Here is a 23,009-nt window from a genome sequence, read left to right on the forward strand (position 1 = left end):
ATGTTTTAGCAGTCCCTGTAAAGAGCCATGTCCCCAGCAGCTTCTTTTACAGAGCATTTGGCAAGCGGGGACAGACAAACCAGACCCCAAAGACTGGTGTTAAACCTTCTCATTCCTGTCAGGTCTTCAAGTTCCTGTCCTCTGAATTATTAATTTAAATTGGGAGCTGCCTGTGCCTGCTTGCCTAGTTTGGAGTACCCATTTTAAAGTAAACATTCTTTTGGCTGCATCTGGCGCCAAGGGATATAAAAACTTTAAAGATCTCAGGTCCAACTATTTTAGGAGAACCAATGGCTTTGTTACTCATACTGTAGGCTGGTTCACACTGTGACTTTTAACTCCTGAGTTAACTCCCTGCAGAAGTGTGCAGGGCAAAGGGATACAATGAAGCTCACCAGGGATGAGCAAAGGAGCGGCACACCAAAGATTGAGAGACCAGGCACCAGTGAGAGCTTTAGTTGGCTACATGAGGCACTGGATACAAAGAACTGCATTTGAAGTGCTTCTACACACAGCATGAGGAACAAGCAAGAGGAGCTTAGAAGCCTTGGCTGAGCCCCAGAGATGCGCAGTCACTGGCAAAAGCGAGCCTCCAGGTTAGGATTAAAGGAGAAACAAATAAAGCAGGTGTGATTGTGGGAGTCTACTATAGGCCACCCAGTCAGGATGACAATACCAACAAATTAGTCTTTAAGCAACTAAGAAGTACATGTAAATCAACATAGCTGACAACAGGTCCATAAGATTCCTGAAACACCTATACCTCTTGGTACAGGTACTATGAGAACTGACTGGGAAAGGTGCCGTCCTTGATTTATTCCTTGTTAACACAGAGGGACTTGTGGGCAAAGTGATGATTTGTGACTTTCTTGAGTGATGATTTGTGGCTTTCTTGGCCACAGCAACCATGAATCAAGTTTAAAATCTGCTGACAGGAGGAAAACTGCCGGCAAAACTTCAACTCTGGATATGAAGTGAGCAAAATTCAGGCTGCTCTGGGAACTAGTGAGGTTCCCTGGGAAAATGCCTCTTTCTGCCTTTCTGTCCAGCCAAGGTGGCAGAGGCTGCAAATGTTCTGGCATTCCTCTGGGAAGCTGGGGTAAGTCCTTGGCTTTGGACCGGCTGGAGTGTGAGTGGTTCTGCTGATGATGGTCTGACCACTGGAGGTAAAGGCCAGAATCAGCTTTCTGTCCTGGCAACTATTGCGTGGGAGCAATCTTTGGCGATGTGCTCAGCGCTGGTGGCTGTCTCTTGATTTCAGTGCGGGGCTTCCGAAAGAGGATGACAGTGCTTTAACATGGCAAGGCGAGCGCTCAGGCCCAGTGCTTCCTGTCAGGATGATGGGCTGCCCGGGGGGGGGGGGGGGGGGGGGGTAAAGATCAGCAAGACCTTTCCATCTTGGAAACTTTTGTGTGGGAGAAGTTCTTAAATGTATTCAGCATTGGCGGTTGCATCCCGAAGTCTCCCGTGAGCTCCCGACGCGGCACGTCAGCGCTTTACCACGGGAAGCAGCGCACCGGGCGCACAGCCTCAGGCACCCGACGGGCTGCGGGGGGTGTCCCGGGCGGGGAGGGCAGGAGAAGGCCGGGCTCAGAGGGGTGGAGCGCCGCTGCCCGGTAGAGGAGGAGGAGAGGAGGAGGAGGAGGGATGCCCGTCCTGCGCCGGCCGTTTGCCGGCGGAGCCGTCAGCTGACGCCGCCGTTTCCTGGTGCCGCCCGCCATGCTGCGGCTGCTGCTCCCGCTGGCCGCCCTGGCCGCGCTCCTCCGGGCGGCGGTGAGTGCCCGCCTCGCCTCCCCTCCCCTCAGCCAGGGACACCGGGGACAGCGGGGCCGGCTCTGAGGGCGCAGGGGCCGGCGGGAGGGCTGGCAGGGGCCTCCTGCCGCTGCTGGAGGAAGGCGCTTCGCCTTGGTCCTTTTCTAAAACATGAGCGATTTAGGGCGGCGCAGGGGCGCGGGTGCCGGGCTTGTGGCTGCGCCGAGGGGAGATCGCGGAGCTGCGGCAGGGAGGGCTCCTGCCCTTCTCCCGAGCAGGCCGGCCCGCTCCCGGCCCGCTCCCGGCCCGCTCCCGGCCGCTGGGGCTGAGGAGGGGCTGGCGGTGCCGCCCAGCGCCGGCGGTTCGGGGCTGCCGGCCCCGGCGCTGCCTGCGCGCCCGGGCATCGCTGAGGCCTCGCTGGGCAGCCCGGGCCCCTGGGGAAACCGGTACCGACCCTGCTGGGAGATCCCGTGGGAAAACGTGCTGATCCTCTGGTGTGCGAGAGGAGGGAAAGGGGTTTTACCTGTTCTCCACAGATTCTGTTGTAGCAGCCTTGTCCCGGGGGGACACAACACCACAGCCCAAGGACGAATCCTCATGCTCCACAGTTTTCGTGTTTTATGCCTCGAGTTTGAGGCAGAGTTACACTATTACCTTGGTAGATGTTGAAGTTGGAAGGGGCACGGGTGGTTAAAGATGTATGAAAAATAGAACATCATGTGAGACCTTATGGAAGGGGAGTTTGGGTTACAGTTTGTGCGCTTTGTTAGGGGTGAGGTTGTTCCTGAGCCTTCCAAAATTTTGAAGGTGGCAGGCAAGAACAAATACTCTTCAAACTTGATAGTATTAGCACTTTTGGAGGATTTAATAGGTTAGTTTCAAACAGATAAAATACTGTAAAAATACATTGTTTCAAGAATTTGCTGCCATGGGAGGTTGTAGAACCAGACAGTACTCAACAGATTTTAAAAAATTGATTTGCCAGATTTAAATACGTCAGGCTCATAAGCAACATCCAAGTCTTTCTAACATCCATTTCCGACAAGAAATGACTGTGAAGGATTTGCCCTCTAACATCCCTCGTGTAGCAGCTGTGTCAGCTGAAGGAGCAGGAGGGAGCAGACCACAGACTGTGGCCAGGGTCCTGTCATTTCTTTATACAGTGTTTCTTACTGCTGTTGTCCAGACAGAGTATTGCATGGTGCCTAGAAGACCTATGGACTTGAATCAGTAGGGCATTTCTTGTGCTCTTATCTTCCTAGCTCTGTGTGTTTTCTGCAGAGACATATGTGGAAAGTAGCACTATTTCTTAAGAGGAGTTTAGTAACAACTGAGAGGGTTTGAGGAGCTGAGGCTGGCAGGCACGATTTTCCTTATCAGCTCACAGTTCCCTGACATAAGCAATAAGGGAAGGGGTCTTTTTAAAACTTGGTCTAGTCCTCAAAGTAGATCAGGGTCCTGTCATCACAGATGTGCTAATGTTCTTTTAAACTAGCTTGAGAGGGCATTGCAGCAGATAAGCAACCTGACAAACTGGGGTTTGCAGACTTCTGGGCTCAGGCTCACTGCTGAGCCCTATAATGCTCTTTTTGTACCCTAGTTCTGAGATATTTTTTGCTATAATGATCGCTTGCTTTCTGTATCTAAGTGTGGATTGAGAGACAGGAAGTGTTTTGAAAATAAGTATGCTATTATGGGACTATTATGTCAGACATGGTCTCTCTTGTATGTTATGAAAGACTAACCAAACTTTTTTCATCTATGATTAAAATAACGTGTTTCTTCTAAATAGAAATGTGCAACCTGAGCGCTAATAGAAACACCATGACTGAGCAAAATACAGAACAAACCAGGGAATTCTGCTACCATTCAAACATAACTGATGCTTGCTTGTTTGTTTCAAGTCTATGAACAGTCATGCATTAGATTCTGTACTCCCTTCTAAAGGAGCAGGGTGTGGTATTTTAATCGCTTTTCAACTTGGTTGCATCCTGTTAGACCAGGATATACTAGAACAGGTGCTGAGTCTTGGAAAACTTTACATGTAGTGGAAGTGGGCTGGAAATGAGTAGCAAAACACAGTGTGAGTTTCACTGATCCTACTGATCTTCAGATCCTAGTGATTTTCAGGGCTTTGGAGAAACCTGATTCACAACAGCAGGCAAGGATCCATCTGCTGATCATCTGCAGTTTCTGGGGCCACAGTTGCATTGTTCCAGTGGAGATTTCACTGCTGCTGTAGCATCTGTTAGTAGAACCTCTTGCATTTGGTAAGGGTGTTGCCTTCTTTTCAGATGGAGCCAACTGCTTGGCAAGAAGAACAGAAATCATGTATTAAGATAATATCACAAGCAATTTAGTCCCAGAACATGTACGGGATTTACAAATGCTGTAATGGTTGTTCCCAGGACTCACTGCAACCCTGTTGTGATGTATTGCCATCTACTATTAGGAAGTCTTGATGAGAAAAAAGTGTTTAAGAGAAAAGGGGGTGTGGGGGAGAAATGATCGAGGGAAACAGGGAGCTTGGAAGGGGACTTCAGTATCCAGTCTTTTCTGTTGTCTGATTTACTCCAGGACATCTCCTTTGTGTTGTTATGAGAGTGATTCTGCATGACCCAGCATCTTGTGTAGTATGTAGAGTAACAATCCTTTATTGCAGTCTGGGAAAAAGGGAATGTGTGTAATATTTTAAAGCGGCTCATACTGGTTCCTGGTTGCAGGCTTTGTTGACCCAAGGCATCCCTTCATAACCACATTATTGACTTCTGGAGACTTCTGCAGAACAGAAGGGAGCAGTCAGGAAGCAAAGATGATCTCCTTCAAGCAACTGCCCATTGAAGCAAAGGCTGCAGTGGCTGCAGGAGTGGTTTTCTTCTCCATGATGCTATCACGGAGTTACCTGGCGGAAAAGCTCGATTCCAGGACGCGGCGCTTGCTTCTAAGGCTGCAAATGGCACTGTTTGCTAACACACTCATGTTGATGGGATCTCTTCATGTTTGGAGAAGCACAGTCACCACGTTCACCAGGTCTTCAGCTGCCAGCTCCTTCTGTTTCATGCTGTGGAAAATAGCTGTGTTCATGTTTCTAGCTTTGGCTCATTCAAGCTTCTTTACATTGCTATTTCTTGTTGCAGAAGAGCCCTATTTCTTTTCTTTAGCTGCCTACACTTGCTTGGGGGCCTATATTATTCTCATCTTTTTCCTCTTCACTCTAGGCTCTGTAGAGCAGGCTTACAAGTTCTTGGCTGGGAGAGGCATTAAAGCAGGCACGGGCAGCAAGAACAGAACAGCACTGAAACCAGTTCTGGCAGTCTTGCTGACTTTTGTGCTGACTGTTGTTGGGCTGTTAAATGCTTCCCAGCCCCCTACTGTGAATTCAGTGGAGATTCCAGTTTACAAACTGCCCTCAACAATGAATAACCTGAAAGTGGTTTTGCTTTCAGATATTCACCTGGGGCCTACAGTTGGGAAGACCAAGCTTGCCATGATAGTGAGAATGGTTAAGGCTTTAAAACCAGATATCACCGTGATTGTTGGGGACCTGTCTGATGCTGAGGCAAAGATCATACGACCTGCTGTTGAGCCTCTTGGAGAACTTGATTCCCCTTTGGGGACTTACTTTGTCACAGGAAACCATGAGTACTACACCTCAGATGTTAGCAACTGGTTCGAGCTGTTAAAATCATTTAATATTCAGCCATTGCATAATGAGAATGTGAAGATTGTTTCACCAAAGAGCACTTCTGACTGGTTCTGCCTGGCTGGTGTGGATGATATCGAAGCAGATGTGTTGCGCTATTCAGGACATGGCATGGATTTGAAAAAAGCTCTCAGAGGTTGTAGCAGTGAGCATGCAATAGTGCTCTTAGCTCATCAGCCAATTGCTGCAAAGTGGGCCCTTCAGGAGAGACCAGACATAAATTTAATTCTCTCTGGCCATACTCATGGAGGGCAGATTTTCCCTCTAAATGCAGGAGCTTATCTTCTGAATCCATTCTTTGTTGGCTTGTACCAAGTTGGGCAGAATACCTTCGTCTACGTCAGCCCGGGAACGATGTACTATGGAATACCCATGAGGCTGGGCAGCAGAGCCGAAATAACAGAGATTATTCTACGTTCTCCTTGAGGAGTTTTCCATTTGACAGACTTCTAATTTGTTTTTTTTTTTGGCCAGTATATTTGCTCTTCTACTATGAAAGCAAATCCTTTTTCAGGGAAGCCAGAGAAGATGTGTTGGGCTGAACTTCAGCAGGTTCTGTTAAGTTTGAGCAGAAAACACTAACTGTATTTTGGGCCTATGAAACAAATTTGGGACATGTTAAATTACTGAAGTAATTATGTCTTTGAGTTCATTATCATTGAAGTTCTGCATTTAAAAATAACACTGATGTCACAGAGATAATGTGTGTCCTGTGCATGTTTAGTAATACCTGTGTCCTGCAGCTACTTCATGTTCCACTGTTTGGTATCCATCAGGCAGCTGCCTTATCAAATCTCAGACAGGTGAAGTTCTGAGCTTGTGCAGTGAAGTCACGCATGCTTTGCAGAAAGGCCTGCTAGAGTGTGCACAGAGTATGTAAACTCTAGGAGGCTTATGCTAGAGTTGTTGTGGGAAAGGAAGAGTTTAATAGTTTAGGGTTTGGGTTTTTTTTTAATTGAGACAGGATATTTTTATCCTCCTAGCTGTCTGCAGCATGCACCAGGGCTTCCAGTCTGTGCTTCTTATTGGTACTGTCAGTTGCCAGGCATCAGTGCTGAAATTCAGTTTTGTCCAGTTAAAAAGTTGGTGAGGCTGACACCAAAAAGTGAAAGTAACTGTCTTTCTCAGGCATTTTCCCCAGAACAGCTGGGCATCCAGTAATTGCTTACTGAAAATAGCTCTAATAAAAGCAAATGAGGAAAATTCCAAAATTAACTTCTGTTGCTTTCTGAGCATACAGTACCTCCTTATAAAAAGCACTAATTCCAAAGCTGAAATAATCAGTGTATTTTGTCTTCATTCTGTATTTTTTTTCTTTCTGCCTAATTTCTCCTCCATCATTTTTCTCTTGCAAGAGTAAATAAATGCTATTTCAATACAATGCAAATAAGTTAATGCTTGACATTTGTTAAAGACTTTAATATTTAAGTAAATTATGTCCTCTTTTAATGAGACTAAACTCTGCAGTAGGTGACTTTCCCTAAGAGCGTTTGCATGTCAGTGTCCTGGTTGTCTGATGGGCACATAGGAGAGAAACTGCTACAGGATAATGGATAGAGGATTTCTTCCCATCTTTCATAGCAGGTCTTATAAATTAACATAATTATGGGATTTTTGAGGTATTAGAGAATAATTGATACAAACATTTTTGTTTCTATATCTTTGCGTTCACGTAAGAAAGCCAGGATGTAAAATAATGTGTGACTTTTGTCCAGGCTAATGAAACACTTCTGTGCATCTTCTCTCTCCTCCTCTCCCACCTAATTTCTGCTGCATGAAACATCAAGAGCCATTAGAGCCTGGAAAACCTGCCTCTGTAGTCTGCAGCTGTAGCCACAGGGTTTCCCTTGCTCTGCGTTTCTGGCCACCAGTGCCTGTGTTCCTCTCAGGTGGACTCACAGCATGGGGCAAAAGAGAGCGCTTCTTATCCAGGAGACTGAGGGTGGGAGACCAGAGCCTTGGTGTTCAGTCTTTTCCTGCCTTCCTCTGTGATCCTGAACCAGACAACCATAAACACTCGGTTTTGTTCTTCAGCTTCTGTTCTCGTATTGAAGGAGATAGGTAGGAGTGTGTTTGAAAAGTACTGTAGTATTTGTAAACTTGAGGGTTTTTGTAAGTTAGGTATTTATGTTTGACTTCATCCACTCTAAATATTACCCAGGCAGAGCTTCTAATTCCTATGCTCGTTTTGTATCCTGCTCCTCTGTACAAACATCATATATTTTTACTCAGGAATAATGAGAAATACTGTAAAGGTGTCACAAAGGTTAGTGGAATTGTTGGAAAAGTCAGTCCTCTTCTGAAAGACTGAATACCTTACCAGCCATGCTCTCTTCTTGCCAGATTAGATAATTTCTGTTTTCCACCACTTACAATTTTGTATACTTTTTCTTTTATGATTTTGTGATAATATCTGCTTAAGTATCCTAAAGTATCCATGTGTATTCAACACTGCCCACTGTCCATGTGAGATCCATCTGAGGCTTTTAGCAGTCAGTGACACATAGTGTCAGATGGTCTTAGGAGGAAGGAATTTTGATTGCCTGTAACCCTCTGGTTACTTGTCAACTTGCCTTCAGTTAAGAGCTGTGTTCTGGGTTTAGTGGCGCAGAGTATTCTCACCTGGCCAGTAGTCCAGGAGGATTTTTCCACTTGTTGCACTGAATGTTCTTACCATGTTAAGAAGGCTAATTGTTAAGCCAGTTTCCTCAACAGGAGGCATTTGTGGGACTGATTTTAGATCATGTCAGTTTCTCAGTGAGTTGCTAGTATTACTTACTTTTTTTTCCCTGCCCTTTTTTATTTCTCTCTTCATTCTGATCAAGTGTGTGCAAAAACATAGCTGAAGGGGTCCTTCCATCCCAAAATTTCTTCATTACTTTGTATGTGCCTCTCTTGGAAAATGATTATGTATAATTTCAGAAATAGATAATGCACCCTTTTAGGAGTGGTCATATTGGCATTTCATACATTTCTTGAGTTCTCCTGATGTAATTTAGTTCTTGCTCTTTTTTTTTGTATCTCTCCCTCTGAAAGGTTGTTTGCTGGTGATTACTTCTTACTTAAAATGTTTTCTTTCTGTGCCAAAAGACTTCAAAGCCTTTTCTTATTTTGCTTTTTAATTATGAATGGAAAGTATCCTAGATCAAGTTTCTGTTTGATAAAAGGAATGAATCATTTCTATAGTCTCTCTAATCAGCAATCTCTAACCATCCTTCAAGGTTCTTTCTCTACTTTTTCCAGTTTGATATGAATGTACACAATGCAGGCCTGTGTTCAGTATTTCAGATGATGAAAAATTGCTGTGCTGCTTATTTTTAAAATTTTTTAATTTTTTTGTAAATTTTATGTGTGTATGTAATGTATTTAATCTGGATAATTTAACTAAATGAATATGTATTTCATCCTATAAAAGGCCAGTTCATTAGGGGCTGAGGAGGAGTTAATGTCAGAATTAATAGCAGAATATAATAGTATCATCACTTTGTGAAAATTATATTTATTATATAATTACTATAGAATGGATTGGAAAACATGTAAATTGTGGTATAACAAATGCTTTAAATGTTGGGATTTAATAAAACTTTATTCTTATAATCAAACATGAGGCTTCGAATGACCTTTTATTTTGTACCAGGATGCATTGCAGCAGTTCATGCTGTACACACTCATTCTATTTACCAACAAAAAGCTATCAACAATAAACCTGACTAGTTTTGTAAACTCTTACTCCCCTGCTGCTAAATGAGTCATGGTAGAAAGTGGGAAAGGCCACCATTACATTTGCCTAGAGCCTACTAGGAGAAAAAGGTGCAGACAGCAGGGGTGAGGGATGTGATGCAGAGAAAAGGACCACTGAGAGAGCAGAGAAAGGTTACTATGAGAATTTTTTTTGAAGGGTCAGAAGAAAATGGGTGATTTGTGGTTCTCAGTTTTGATGCTTAAGCTTTGAGGTAGAGAAAGGGGTGTTCTGTGATTGGTCTAAAGGAGGCTAAAAATCTTCAGAGAAGGAAGATTTGTACCCACATTTGTTTGCTCTCTAAATAAGATAAAAGCCATCTGTTTTGTAAATTTGCAAACATTTGTTTGCTTTCTAAATAAGATCAGCCCTCTGTTTTGTCAATTTGGAGAATGAGAGATTTTTGCCACTGATAAACAGTTCTGTGTGTTGGAGATGAGAAAAAAGTCTTATGTTAAGAGACATGCACATTATAAAATGTTGAAATAGCATTAAGGTTGCAAAAATAAGCTGTTACTTTGTTTAAGCAAGCACAAATTCTTTACTTCTTCTCTTTTCCATGTGACTGTGCTCTGAGGATGTAAGGTGCAACATATCATTGCCTGCAAGGGTCTGAATTTTCAGCTGGGAACTGATGATTTGGTATGAAGGAACTGGCACCCCAAACAGTGCTGTTTGTGTTGCTTACCAAGCAAGCAGAGCCACTAACCCATCTTCTAGGGTGACAAAGTGGGAGTGAATTCCGTGCATATTCACAACACTGAGTATACAGCATTGGCAGAGCCAGACATAAATTCATGAGGACAGCTCTCTTGTTTTTGTTGCAAGCTCTGGATCATCCACTGACAATGTAGTAACGCTGAAGAATTGATCATGAAGGAAGTCTGTTTACAATGAATGATGAATGAGTGAATTCAAGGTATTCTGGTAGCTTCCTCCCTCTCCTCATCAACGTAGTACCACTGTGTCAGGAAGTGTATGTGTTGGGAAGGTGATTTACAGCTGTGGTCACAGCTTCAAAAACCTGACTTCTAAATGGTAACTGGTTCAATGATTACCACTTTCATAATTAATACCTCCCTTTAATTGTTTTAATATAGCCATGGCTCTCTAGACAGAAGTGTCTGTCCCTGAGGGCATGTAAACAGTTTTTTCAACATTCATCATCTCAACAGTTCTCTGCCATGAATGGAACAAATTTCTTTTCCATAGACCTCTTGATATGGTTAGTCTGAATGAAGGGGCTAAAATCCTCTTACAGAGGGACACCACAGCAATTTATTTTGCCTCTCCTTATTTCCAGGGCTAATGGCCTTTTAATGTAAGGTACTTCTATCCATAGTGTTGGGGTTTTTTTTGGTTTCTTTTCTGTGTTGTTGCATTTGGTTTCTGAGTTCCACTTAGTCATGGTCGTTTTGAAGCACCCAGTTCTGCATTAGTGCTGTGACTTGTTACAGTGCCCTAGAGTAAAACTGTTTGAAGCAGGTGAAACATCTACATAGTGTCTGTAAGTGTGAATAGTTTCCTTCACAGGTACACACAGAACAATTCCATCTTAGTGCAGCATGCCCAGCTGTCAAGATTAAGGTTATAAATGAAAGATCAGGAAAAAGTCACATGCATTTAAATTGAACAGGAAGTAAGCAGCTGTACATACCTGTGTATCCTCTGCACCAATAGTTTGCTTGACATCTAACAGCCTAGAGTTACTACAGCATCATTTTTTCCTATGGAGAATCCCAACCTTTGAATTACATTTGTTCCAGAGCAGTTGGTTTGTATTTCTGAATTCTGTGTGGTCCTGATTTTGGAGAGGCCTGACATGCGCATACCTTTGTTGAGTCAAGATTTATTTATCTTAATAAAATTAAGTAATCTTAAGAATGGGCCCATGTTTGTGGAAACAGAACATAAAAAGCCTGTGCTGTGCAGCACATGGCAGCCCCTTGTTTTTCATATTTCCCTGCCAGCTCCTTTCTGTATCCTCTCATACCTGTTGTAACACATCCGTCGCACAATTTCACTTGCTCACTGTTGGCAGAATGCTTTGAATTGCTATGTGTATCTAGGACATTTTCCACAACATTTTCTAGGTTTTTTGTAAATTAATGCCTTTTTTGCAGATGGAACATGCTGTTGTCTTCCTCCTTGGAGTTTGTAGTCTTGAAATGATGGTAAAGTGTTACCACAAATACTCTGTTTAATGACAGTCTAAGGATAGGCATATTGGCTTAGCAATTTCATCCTCCATTTTTGAGGAGGGAATGTGTTTTCTTTGAGCTATATCTGCTAGTTTCCTTGTTCTTTTATCCTGTGACACATTGCACTGGCTCCCTTTTGCTAATTTGTTGTGCTAAGACTCAGGTGGGCTATAGATAGCTAGAAAAAAGTAATTCACCATCTCTTATTCTAGGACCATTGTATATTCTATTGTAGACAACCCACAGATGTATAGCCTGTTCTCTGTGTCTTTCAAGGCTGAAAAAACAATTATACTGTGTCTTTTTGTTTTGTTTTGTTTTGTTTTTGTGTACAGAATGTACCTGAGAGGAGTTTTGGGATTGATTATGATTCCAACTGCTTTGTCAAGGATGGGAAACCTTTCCGTTACATCTCTGGTAGCATTCACTACTCGCGGGTGCCCCCATATTACTGGAAAGACCGCCTGCTGAAGATGAAGATGGCAGGGCTTGATGCCATTCAAACGTGAGTAGCTGTTGACTTGTTGAGTGATTTGTGGTCCTGGAAACTGTATGAGAAGTCATTAAGAGGAATGCTGCCACTGTTACTTGTTTATTATTTTTCTAGAATTAGGTGAGGAAGCTCGGGAGAAGGAAGAGTGGTACAGAATGACTTTTAACCACATAAATGGGGGCAGCTGGGCGGGTTGTAACCAACAGTCTGTTTCCCTGATAATAGGCAACAGCTCTGGCTTCACAACCCAGGGTGCAAATGTGGCCGGAAAGAGATTGTTGGACTGTGAACTTTAGGAACTATGGAACAATTGTACATGCTTTGCCTCTGCCAGGGACATTGTACTCTCTGGTCAAAAGGCAGACCAGGTGTAAGGAGACAATAACCTGTTAGTACAGCCTGGGTTGGTATCACCCAGAAGCCTTGAAAATGTTGGTGAAGACTGCAGTTACATTTAAAAGCCATTTCAAGCTATTTCACCAGAAGCATTTAAATTTAGATAAATGGATGGGAACTAGGTGTACTTCTTAAAAAAAAAAGTCCAAAAACTTAAACAGCTTTCATTTTTGTGTGTGTGTATAAAAACTTTAGTCCATTTTCCTTGTCTTTTTTACCTGTTTGTGTATTTAATTCAACAGATAAAAAGACTTCAGCTTTCTCTTATTTTTGCCATAGCTTCGTTGACAAGAGAAGTGGTGATGTGTAAGGCACAGTCTTTTCAGGCAATTGTTGTAATTCCAAAACAGGTTTCTTTTCTTTTCTTAAGTCATTGCAAATCTTAAAGCTTCTCTTTGAAACAACCTGCTTTTGTGCTATAAAAAGTTCAGCTTCTGACATTGCAGAGCCTGTAGGCTCAGTAGCAGTATTGTACCACTACTCCTTTCTCACCCTTGAAATCTGCATTGTTGTTAGACCTGCAAGTTGCATGGTTGCTTTGTACACCTGGGGATGAGACTAGTCAGAGTTAGTAGATGAAGAACAGACAACACAGAAAGAAAAAAAAGTTGAATTTTTCCAAATTTAGGGTTCTCTATTTTTTTTGCATATCTTAAGACTCTGGCCTGTGGTGGGATGATACAGTTACTCTCTGGTGAGTAGTTTTGTGGTTGTTTTTGTTGTTTTCTATTAAGGAATCAAGTTCTGTCTTTGCTCACATTAGTACGAGCAATGGGATTAAGTAACACACTTGCTTAGGACCGGGTTGCTGGATCTGCCCAATTAATTTCTTTTTACTGAAATAAAAGTAATTTATAGTGGACCAGAAAATTATGTCTTTTGATGTTTGGCTTGAAGGTCAGCCTGGGTCCAGACAGTGGCTCTGTGACTCCTATCATCCGTAGTGTCATACTTCCCTTATGTCTCTGATTAATTTTCCTCCTCCTCCCAACACATGTATGTTTTCAGTGTTCTTTGTTAATTTCCATTTTTTTCAAACAGTCCCTTTCTTTATTTATTTTATTTTTTTTAATTGCCTTTTAATGTCTCTGATGCATTACTGGGATTTTGAAATCGGAATTTTTTTTCCATTTCCCTCATCACTGTTGTTCAGTGGCAAAATTGCTGCAGGGCTGGTTTGGGTTTTTTCTTGTTGCTTTCTCCCTCTTCATTTGTGATCTCCCACTAACAAGGTGGGTTGTTTCCTTCTTTCTTTTCTGCTTTTTTTCCTTTTTGAAATCTCTGACTCTGCTTTACTGTTTTGCATTAGGGTCTTTCTGCTGTGCAGAAAGGAGTAAAGATTTGTTGTTTTGCTGGTGCCAGCTGATCTCTGTTGGTCTTGGGAGAGCTGAGCTGTGTCTGTTTTGGTACAAAAGGTGCTGTGCAGCTGGCAAGTTGTTATGGCAGCTATGGCATTAGGTGTTGCTGGATCACATCATAACAGCTTTATTAGTCTCTTGTTTTTCTAAGAGCAGACTGAGATTCTTTGACTTTCTCTCCCCTTATTGCTTATGTGTGGATTTTTTCTACTATGGTGAGAGATAAATATAAAAGTGTACTTTTATACAGAAAGCAGAAAGTACTCCTGTGCCTTGCATTTTCTAGAAATCCATGTGTCTTTCTATTTGACACTAATCACTCTTCTTTCTCTCCTGCTGCTAAAAAAGCATCCCACTGACCAAAATCCCCTTTTGTTTTTCTTTGAAGTTTGCCAATAATCAAGTCTTACTGCTCTTGATTATTTGAGATAAATCTGTAAGTATTCATATAACCCCAAAGAAATCCTCTGTGATTTTTTATGATTTTGGTAAAAAAATGGAAATTAGTCTGTGTGATTGGGTTTTTGTTTTCTCTTATTTGGCATACTCTTTCCTGGATCAGTAATACTGCTAGCAAGGGATAGAGAGAAATTTTGTGAAGTCATTCTGGAATGAATGGGCAGCATCACTGCCAGACTCTCTGACAGAAAGTGGTAGTTGGACTCCCAATCTTGAGGCCTCATCTGAAGACTCTGATTTTTTCCTGCTATAATTTGAAATATGGGAACCTTCCTTGTTTTTATCAAGGCATTCCCAGTGAGGTTTACCACTTCAAGGCAAACAGGATCCTTATATTATGGGATTGTGCTTGTAAATACCTTGTGGATAAAGCCAGCCAGACACGTTCTCCTTCCTGTTCTCTGCAGCCTTTTTTCCAAAGGGCTCTCTGTGCTTTGATGCATCATGCAGCTCCTCCTGGTCTCTGGAACAGGTGAAGTCAGTACATTGTCTGCATCTAGTAACATCTTAAGCAATAACAGAACATAAGAAAATAGATGGCAATAAGCTTGATCTTGTATTAAAGCCTAAGTGATCAAGGCTTACCCCTTCTAAAGAGCAGGTTGAAATCTAATGTGGGGTTAGTGTGATGTTCCAGAAGATGATGAAGGAGGATGCTGACCTTTGTCTGGTCACACAGGTAACTGTCCCTGTTTTCAGTTTCTGAGCTGTGTTTGCCAGCTGGAAATGAGTGCTGGCTGACAAAGGCACCTGGAAAGCTTGGGTGGTTTAGGGTTTTGTGCAGAGCAGATAGACAACTGCCACTAGATGGGGCAGAAGGTGTATACAGGATTTACTGATCAGTGGAGATGCTTCCTGGAAGAATCCACAGTTGCCTTTACAGGCTCAGAAAGTTGAAGAATGTTGAGCATTTTCTCTGTTTTACTCTATTTGATGACTAATGAACAGAAAGGTGTAAACCTGTACAAAGTCCTTCTATGAGGGAGCTGCTGCTTAGAATACGGAATATTTAAAATTTAAACACAAAGTACTGTTTCTAAAGACTCATATATGAGTAATTTAACTAGGATGCTCATTTGTGAAAGTAGTACAATTTATTTAATTTTGCACTATTAAAAAATTCCACACTGGTATTACAGAGAGAATTATCTTGTACATTAAGGAAGTTGAAGTGTAATTTTTTGCCTGTTGATAATCTCTGAAATAGGAGAGGAAAGCTGTGACTACTAAAGAAAGGAAGGTTATAGCATGAAACTTACAAATTGCAAATTTCTAAGTGTAAATGGAAAGTAAACTCAAATACAGAATAAATACCATATTTGAAGTTTGAAAAAGGATGAGAGTTTCCTTTGTAAGTTCATTTTTCTGTAGCTAAAGAAGTACAGGATTGACAATTGACTGTAAATTTTGACAATGGGTATGTAACAAATATACTCATTAAAGATAACTATTTCAATTATTTCATTTGAGACCATCACTAGCTGTAGAAAGTATATTGGAGGGTTAAAGTGCCTTAGTAACCATTTTTAGACCAACGTTTAAAATAAATTTTTATCATGATTCATTATATTAAATAACAGTTTCAAATAGGTTTTTTTCTTATTCTTCTTCCCTTTTTCGCTGTTAAAATCTGCTTTTTTTCCAGTGTTGTGGTCAAGCATGTGACATAAATGAAAACTGTTTCTGGAAGAATTTGTCTATCTTTTTCCATCTTGTGCATAAGGGAGCTGGAGAAACCCTTTCATCCTCACCTCAGGCAGTGTTAAGTGTATTTAAACCTTAAGACTTGTTTCTGAACAAGTCCATAAAACTCTTCAATGAGTATATTTTCACATGGTTCATATATTTATTAAATGCACATGTAGTTTTTTTTACAAGTGAATTAATTGTGCTTCAGAAACAATTAGAGCAGCTTGACACAGAAATAAAATATCCCACTTAGAGGGGGAAATCTGGATTTTGATGCCTGAGTGCATTGCTTTGATTCCATCCTGGCATTCAAATTTTAAGCTTTATCTTTTCAAACAGAGGCTTAAAATTTTGGCATTTGCAAAGCTAAAATATTCACAAAGGTTGAAAGATTATAATTTCTGTATTTTATGTTCATGTGCGTGTCCGTGTGTGTATGGTCATTTTAGTAGTGTACTCATGAGAGGGTTCCTGTTTTTCTTCCTTATTGAAAGCATTGTTTTAGGGACTTTCTTTCTCTCTTGGGTGGTTTTTACAAAATTAAATGTGGAACATACTAACAAACCCAGGCAGTAAAAAAGTGTTGTCTGAGAGGCTCTTTGTTGACTAGACACAGTTTTGGGAATTTTAGAAATTTTTAAGGAATGAGTTTTCACATTCCTTTGAATCCTTGCTCAGGTTGTACTCATCCCTAATTTTAATCTTTCTGTGCTAGACTGCCACTTAGTACCATGGTGAACAAAATACGGTTGTCATGCAGGGATCATCAGCTACAACACTGCTCATGGTACTTGGTAGATTACTGTTTCTTTGTTGTCTTGAAACCAAGTGGGGTTTTTTTTATTTCTTTGAGATGTTCTGTGCTGAGGTTGTGTTCTCCTGAGTCCTAGAGGTAGGAGAGAGGTGTTCTTTCAAATGGTGATCTGCTTGTTTGGCACCTTTATTACTTAGTTGAAATTAAGCTTTACTTTGTCCAAGCTCTTGGGCACCTTAACCTTTCTTAACTTAATTCTTCTTCCAGTGGTGGTTTTCCAGAACTTGCATTGTTCCTGGTCAAAGAAAACTTTTGGGACCTAGATGCAATATCATTTGAGGCTTAGGTGTTTTTCAAGTTCTTTGCAGTGGCAGCAACATAGACCTGTCAGCCTGGTTGGTGTTCCCTGTGCAAGCTGGGTGATCCATTCATGTCATGTGCTGTTTTGTGCTCATTCTTGGCCCCCTCCTTCACGAGTGGTTTACCACATTCATCTCCTCATCAACCTCCCACCACTATACAGCTGCCATCTGCCTTGCCAGCTTCAAAACTGTTTATTTAATTTTGGAACAGACATCATGGTTTCAAAACGGCACTACCAGAACTTGTTCTTGCTCTGACAGGGACTCCTGCAGACATAACCCTGCTTTCAGTATTAATTTTAATGTCTTCTGCCATATGAAATACCTGACAGAAGAAAGGCCAGAGAGTTACTCCTGTCTTCTACTGATCCAGAGGATCAGCAGCACTACTGATCTCTGGGGCATGTAGTGCAAATGGTTGTTTTCCAGAATTCTGGTTTAGTCTCAGTTTCCTAATGGAAGGTGATTTTCTCTCTTAATAGGTATGTCCCATGGAATTACCACGAAACCCAGATGGGCACATATGACTTTTTTGGTGGCAAAGATCTACAGTATTTCCTGCAGCTTGCTAATGACACTGGATTGCTTGTTATCCTGAGAGCTGGACCTTACATCTGTGCAGAATGGGACATGGTATACAACCTTTTGTAACAGCTCACTTCTAGGGTAAATCTAGTGCAAGTATTTCTTTAAGTAGACAGACTTACTCGTTGATGTATCCTTAGACAAGAGTCTTGGTTTAGTGTGTTAAAATCCATGCATCCTAAGTGACTTCTTACAGTACAAACTTACTAGTTTGTTGTTTTTTGTTTTTTTTTTTTCATTATGAATTACTACTTTCTTGTAGAAAATCAGTTTTCCTGTCTCAGTATGTGTCTTGATAAGAGGCTAAATTCTTCTTAGGTTTCCTAAATATGTCACTGTTTCCCTTTCTTTTCCCAGGGAGGTCTTCCTGCATGGCTGTTGGAAAAGAAATCTATTGTTCTCAGATCTTCTGATTCAGGTAGAGGCATCAAAAAAGGCCATTAAACATACTGTAGTAACTTTCTGTTTGAGGCCATTACTAGATAATTCATATTTCAGCTCAAGTTTTCTTGTGAGTAAAATCTTCAATACTTTTAGGTAGAAGTGTGCATTCAAAATTGTGTAGAACAATCAAAGTAGGGGAGAAAGTTTCCAAGGTATTGTCAAGTTGGTGCCAAGAAGGGGAATCATTGTCACGATTGAGGAGAAGACTGCTTCAGCTTTGAGAGTTTTGGATTTGCCACAGCCACTCATAATAGGAATCCTTGGCTGGTCAGTGTGCAATCCAGAATGAGTTACAGCATTCTCATGTGCTCCTGTTTAAGAGCCAGACATGGAAGAATAAGATGAGAGAGGAGGTTAATGTGGTTATTGGAGTGAATATAGGGGATGAATATATAGGTATCATATCCAACTTCCGTTCTGCTGATTGTGGTTAAATTAAAAAATAGTACATAGATCAACAGTTGAGTCTGTCTTCCTGTTGAAATGTATTAGCACAACCTATGAAACATAATTTGATAATTTTCTAAGTTCATCAGTGTTTAAATGTCTTAGTTTTTAGTAAACTGTACTGGAAGCATTTATGAACAAGTAGAAGAGCACATTTGTTCATGTATAGGAGCAATCTGTTCATTAAATGCTATTCATAATTTACATATTTAGAATGCTACATAAAGATAGCCCATATGTAATTTAAAACAAAATTAGAAAAAGGCAAAAAAGTTGTGAAACATGTATACTTTGTGTATCATAGATTACCTGGAAGCGGTAGAGAGATGGATGGGTGTCCTTTTGCCAAAGATGAAGCCTTATCTCTATCAAAATGGAGGCCCAATCATCATGGTGCAGGTAATGTTCTGAAAATCAGATGAACCCAAGCAGCATGAATGCTTATACTGCTCTTGCAGACATACCATGGGTCTTGCATGGTGGTGTCAGGTATTTCTTAAGTTTCAGGTAGCTGCAAGATTCTGATGAAATACCTTATCCTAAAGAACTGAATCCACTGTTTCTAGGATTTAGAGATCCCTCATCTGCTCTGTTGAAGTTGTTTCCCACAGCTGTATAAAGGAATAGAGGGAACTTGTAGATCTTTTTAGATCTGAGGTTTGTAGCAATTCTCACGTAAAGACAAAATACATACAGTTGCCTGAAACAATCTGGCAGGAAAAAAGGGAATAAGAATACCCTTAGATAGAAGCAAAAGCAGTATGGAGTAAGCCTAATTTAGCACCTAACTTAAATTGTAAATATTTCAGGACACAGTTTTGTATGTTCATGGTGAATAGCTTCTGTCCTAAACTCCTAGATAGATATGTGAGAGTGATTGTCCTATATTTGTAGTATTGATCATAAGAAAGCTTTATTTCAATTTCTTTGAACTCCCTGACTGGCACAGGATGGGATAAGAGATCTTTCTTGTAATATGCCCAAGATAATTTTGTTGAACAGTGTGTTTTGTCTGTTGAGTAGAAGCATTGTGCAAAATTATTCTTTGGCAGAAATAGGGTGCTTTTAACAGGATTTTCAGAAATAACCTCCAGGATTGGAACCTATTGGATCTGAAGCTGAAATGTTCATCTCCTTGGAAAAGGGGCAAGATGCCCCTAAGTACCTCTCAGTAGAAGCACAGTTGTTCTCCCTTGAGTGCTTTTGAGTCCATTTCAGGGCTTTGTGGTTCATGTGAGCCCTTTGTAGGTGTCTCTGTTCTGAATGTCCAGTTTTGTTGTAGTTTTGATCATTTCACAACCTGTTCTATGGTTTTATTGGTCTGCTCGGGAGGTGGGTTATAGATCTCAAATTTTAATAGAGACTGTATTATGATCACTGTCACTAAGTAGATACTTTGGTGGGGGGCAGAATTTTGTGGGAAAATGGCTTATCTCTGCACAGTGATGACTGCACTGTAAAATACAGGTGAGAGGAATGAGTCTTGTCTTCTCATACTCCTCATATCTAGAGTTAAAATGACATTTTCAACATTGCTATCTAAGGAAGAAGAGGGCTGAACTTGTGCTTTCTGTTTTGTTAGCAGATGCAGACTGAATTGGCTATGGCTTTACTGACTTGCTTTTACTCTGCAGGTAGAGAACGAGTATGGAAGCTACTTTGCTTGCGACTACAACTACCTGCGCTTCCTTCTGAAGCTCTTTCGCCTGCATCTTGGGGATGAGGTGGTGCTCTTCACTACTGATGGTGCAAGCCAGTTTCACTTGAAATGTGGTGCTCTCCAGGGTCTCTATGCAACGGTGGACTTTGCTCCAGGTTGGAGAGTGCTGTTTGATTCCAAAAATTCTGAGTTCTGTGTGTTTGTGGCAGGACAAACTGACTTGACTGCTTGCCAAACATGCTTTGTTTAAATGGGGTAACAGGTATTTATGTGTATTTGACATACTCTTAAACATACAAGAATGACCCATGAGCACCCAGTTAGAAAGTCATAATCACTTCCCTGCATCTTGAAATCATGAATAGCCAATTTACGCTGCTCATAGCACATATCTCCTAAAAATTTGCTATAATAATTAGCATTGATTCCTTGTATTTTTTTAATATTTCTTTTTGGTGTTAGGGTTTTTTAATGTCCTCTGTCTGTCCTGGAATCCAGACATCCAAATACATTTCTAATAACAGAAGTTATTAGAAAAAAAAATACTGTTGAAGATCATCATTAGAAATGTGCACACTGCTACAATTTGCTGTGATATAGGTCTGAAGAATGGCTAAGCATTAGTAGTGTGATCAGAGAGTACCCTTTTGATAGGAGAGTTCAGGGTTTAAATGTTTGCATACTGCATGGACTTGACAAAATAGGCTTAAGGCACAAGAAACAAACAAGAGAGGTATTTTCATTTTTTTTGTGCAGCCTCTTCTGTACATTATTCTCTCTACAGCCAAACACACGTGCTTAGCAGGGATCTGTTTTCTTGCAAGGTGAATTAAATTGTGGATGTCTTAATGTGTATGCTTTATGCAATGGTGAGCCACTCACCAGAGTAGCTGTTTCCAGCCCCTATGGCTTGAGCCACTAGGAGTGATCAAAAGTGAAACACCTCTTTAGAGATTGCCTGGTTTCTACTCTTCGCTGTAGCCTTGGTAACGTAACCCCAGACTTAGAATTTCCAATGATCAATAGCAATTCTGACACATCTCAGACTTCTTTGTGCCAGGATGTATTTCTGAGAAAAGCTGGGTTTTCAAAAGATGTGTCTCAAAAGCAAAGATGTGTACACAAGCATATATGTACATGTATATATTTAAAATAAGTTTTGCAAGTTAAACATCAAAATCAAAAATACTGATTCCTATGTATGCTGGCGTAGCTTTCTTCTCATGATTTTTGCTAGTCTGAAAGGGAGATAAGACACTAATTTCAATAAAATGACAGACCCAGAAAATCATGGATATAGCAACTCAATTTTATTTCTTTCTGTTTATAGGTGCCAATGTTACAGCAGCATTTTTAGCTCAAAGGAGCAGTGAACCTAAGGGCCCTTTGGTATGTGCTTTCATTTAAACTTTTTGTATCATGTCTAATCTTGAAGTTGTTAATCAGAGAGGGGTTGACAGCAGTGCATTGAACAACTTTAGGGAGATGTTGATGAAGCCATAACTTCCAAGTCAGAGAAAGTGAATAGAGGAGCTTCTCTGTGTGTTTGTCAAATCCACATTAACTGCTGCTCTGCAAATGCTATTTTAGTCTCAAAAAGTAATGATTTTGCTTCAGTAGTTTTCCTTGCTAAGACAAATGTTTACAAAGCAGCGGAAACGCTAAGGATGGTTAGATGAGTTAGTGAGATATGTATGTAGGTAGAAGTTAAAAGCAGAATTAAAAGGGCAGATTAGAAGTTGCTTCCTGTTTTCAGCTACTCTAGAGGTTTTATACAAGTTATAGTGGGATGTGAGAATGCTGGAAGCCATTTTGACAAAGAGAGAAGGCCTATTGAGGGTACAAGATTATCTCTGTGCTAAGGAGTTGTTTAGGAAGCAGCTTGAAATATTTTTCAATTACATCCAGTTTGTGTATGCTATTTGGCAGAGAATATGTTGGTTCCATCATTTATTTGAATGCCAAGCATCTGAAACACATTGTTGTTGCCAGATTCCCAGGAAATCCACACTCTTTGATGCTTTAGCAATTGTTTTCAAAATGTCCCTGTAAAATTACTGAAACAATCCTTTAATTCCTTTGGCCTGTAGTCTGCTGAAAAGGACTGATTTAGTATGTACTGTTTTGTATTTATAGTAGTTTAAAAATGGCTCAGATGAGTCAAGGTGCCTTTTTTTCCTTCCCTCTTACAGTTAGGAACTTTAATTCACATTGCATTCTGTTCTTGTTCCTTCTTCATGTTTTCCCTTCCTCTTTTGCCCTTCCTCCTTTCAGGTTAATTCTGAGTTTTATACTGGATGGTTGGATCACTGGGGGCACCATCATTCTGTTGTGCCCGCACAAACTATAGCTAAAACACTTAATGAAATCCTGGCATCTGGTGCTAACGTTAACCTGTAAGTGTGTGTTCAGTAGCGCTTAATTTTGGGGGGATTTCTTTCCCAGTTCAGCAAAACCTGATTTTTTTTCTTTTTAGGTACATGTTTATAGGTGGGACTAACTTTGCCTACTGGAATGGTAAGAAATTATTTAAATTATACTAATGGTGGAAGGGAGCTGTTTATGAATTAGGTAGTTATGTATTTTGTGAAAGAATAAGCTGTGCCTACTTGCACACGGCAAAGGACATGGCTGCACTAGCTGTCCTTTGTTTATTGCCAACATGCTGTACCAAACCCACATGGTATTTGTCTTTTCCAAGGCTGCTTCTGTTTCACTCGGTGCTGTGAAACAGTTGGAACACAGATAAATGTGTTTCTCTTTAGAATATTTCACAGAGTGGTGTAAGCTCACAAGTACATTGTCCTCCTTCAGGAACAGTTTTTTATGCCAAATCCCAAACATCAAGGCCTACACTGAAGCTAAAAATGTAGCAAAATATGGTTGTAATCGGAAAGAATTCTGACAGTTGATACCTTTGGAGAAAAACCCCATCTCTTCCACTGTTTTTATTGCTCTTTCTTTTTT

The 23,009-nt window shown here is 40.9% G+C and overlaps 2 protein-coding genes across 2 annotated transcripts in view; both read left to right on the plus strand.

Moving 5' to 3' along the window:
• The first annotated feature begins 1,637 nt into the window (after positions 1 to 1,637).
• GLB1 (galactosidase beta 1) overlaps positions 1,638 to 23,009 on the plus strand; it is a 40,843-nt gene continuing 19,471 nt past the window's right edge. The window contains exons 1-9 of the mRNA XM_030265118.4: positions 1,638 to 1,773; positions 11,731 to 11,900; positions 17,389 to 17,539; positions 17,849 to 17,909; positions 18,687 to 18,781; positions 20,017 to 20,197; positions 21,373 to 21,431; positions 22,317 to 22,438; positions 22,519 to 22,559. Of these exons, the coding sequence (XP_030120978.4) occupies positions 1,720 to 1,773; positions 11,731 to 11,900; positions 17,389 to 17,539; positions 17,849 to 17,909; positions 18,687 to 18,781; positions 20,017 to 20,197; positions 21,373 to 21,431; positions 22,317 to 22,438; positions 22,519 to 22,559 (934 nt within the window). The 5' untranslated portion in view covers positions 1,638 to 1,719. The remainder of the gene's footprint in view (positions 1,774 to 11,730; positions 11,901 to 17,388; positions 17,540 to 17,848; positions 17,910 to 18,686; positions 18,782 to 20,016; positions 20,198 to 21,372; positions 21,432 to 22,316; positions 22,439 to 22,518; positions 22,560 to 23,009) is intronic.
• TMPPE (transmembrane protein with metallophosphoesterase domain) lies at positions 1,657 to 9,057 on the plus strand. Its single transcript, XM_002198839.7, has 2 exons — positions 1,657 to 1,773; positions 4,476 to 9,057. Exon 2 carries the CDS (start codon positions 4,565 to 4,567, stop codon positions 5,879 to 5,881), a length of 1,317 nt encoding a protein of 438 aa, XP_002198875.5. The 5' UTR covers positions 1,657 to 1,773; positions 4,476 to 4,564; the 3' UTR covers positions 5,882 to 9,057.

Source organism: Taeniopygia guttata, chromosome 2, assembly GCF_048771995.1.
Source record: "Taeniopygia guttata chromosome 2, bTaeGut7.mat, whole genome shotgun sequence".
Classification (NCBI taxonomy): Eukaryota; Metazoa; Chordata; class Aves; order Passeriformes; family Estrildidae; genus Taeniopygia; species Taeniopygia guttata.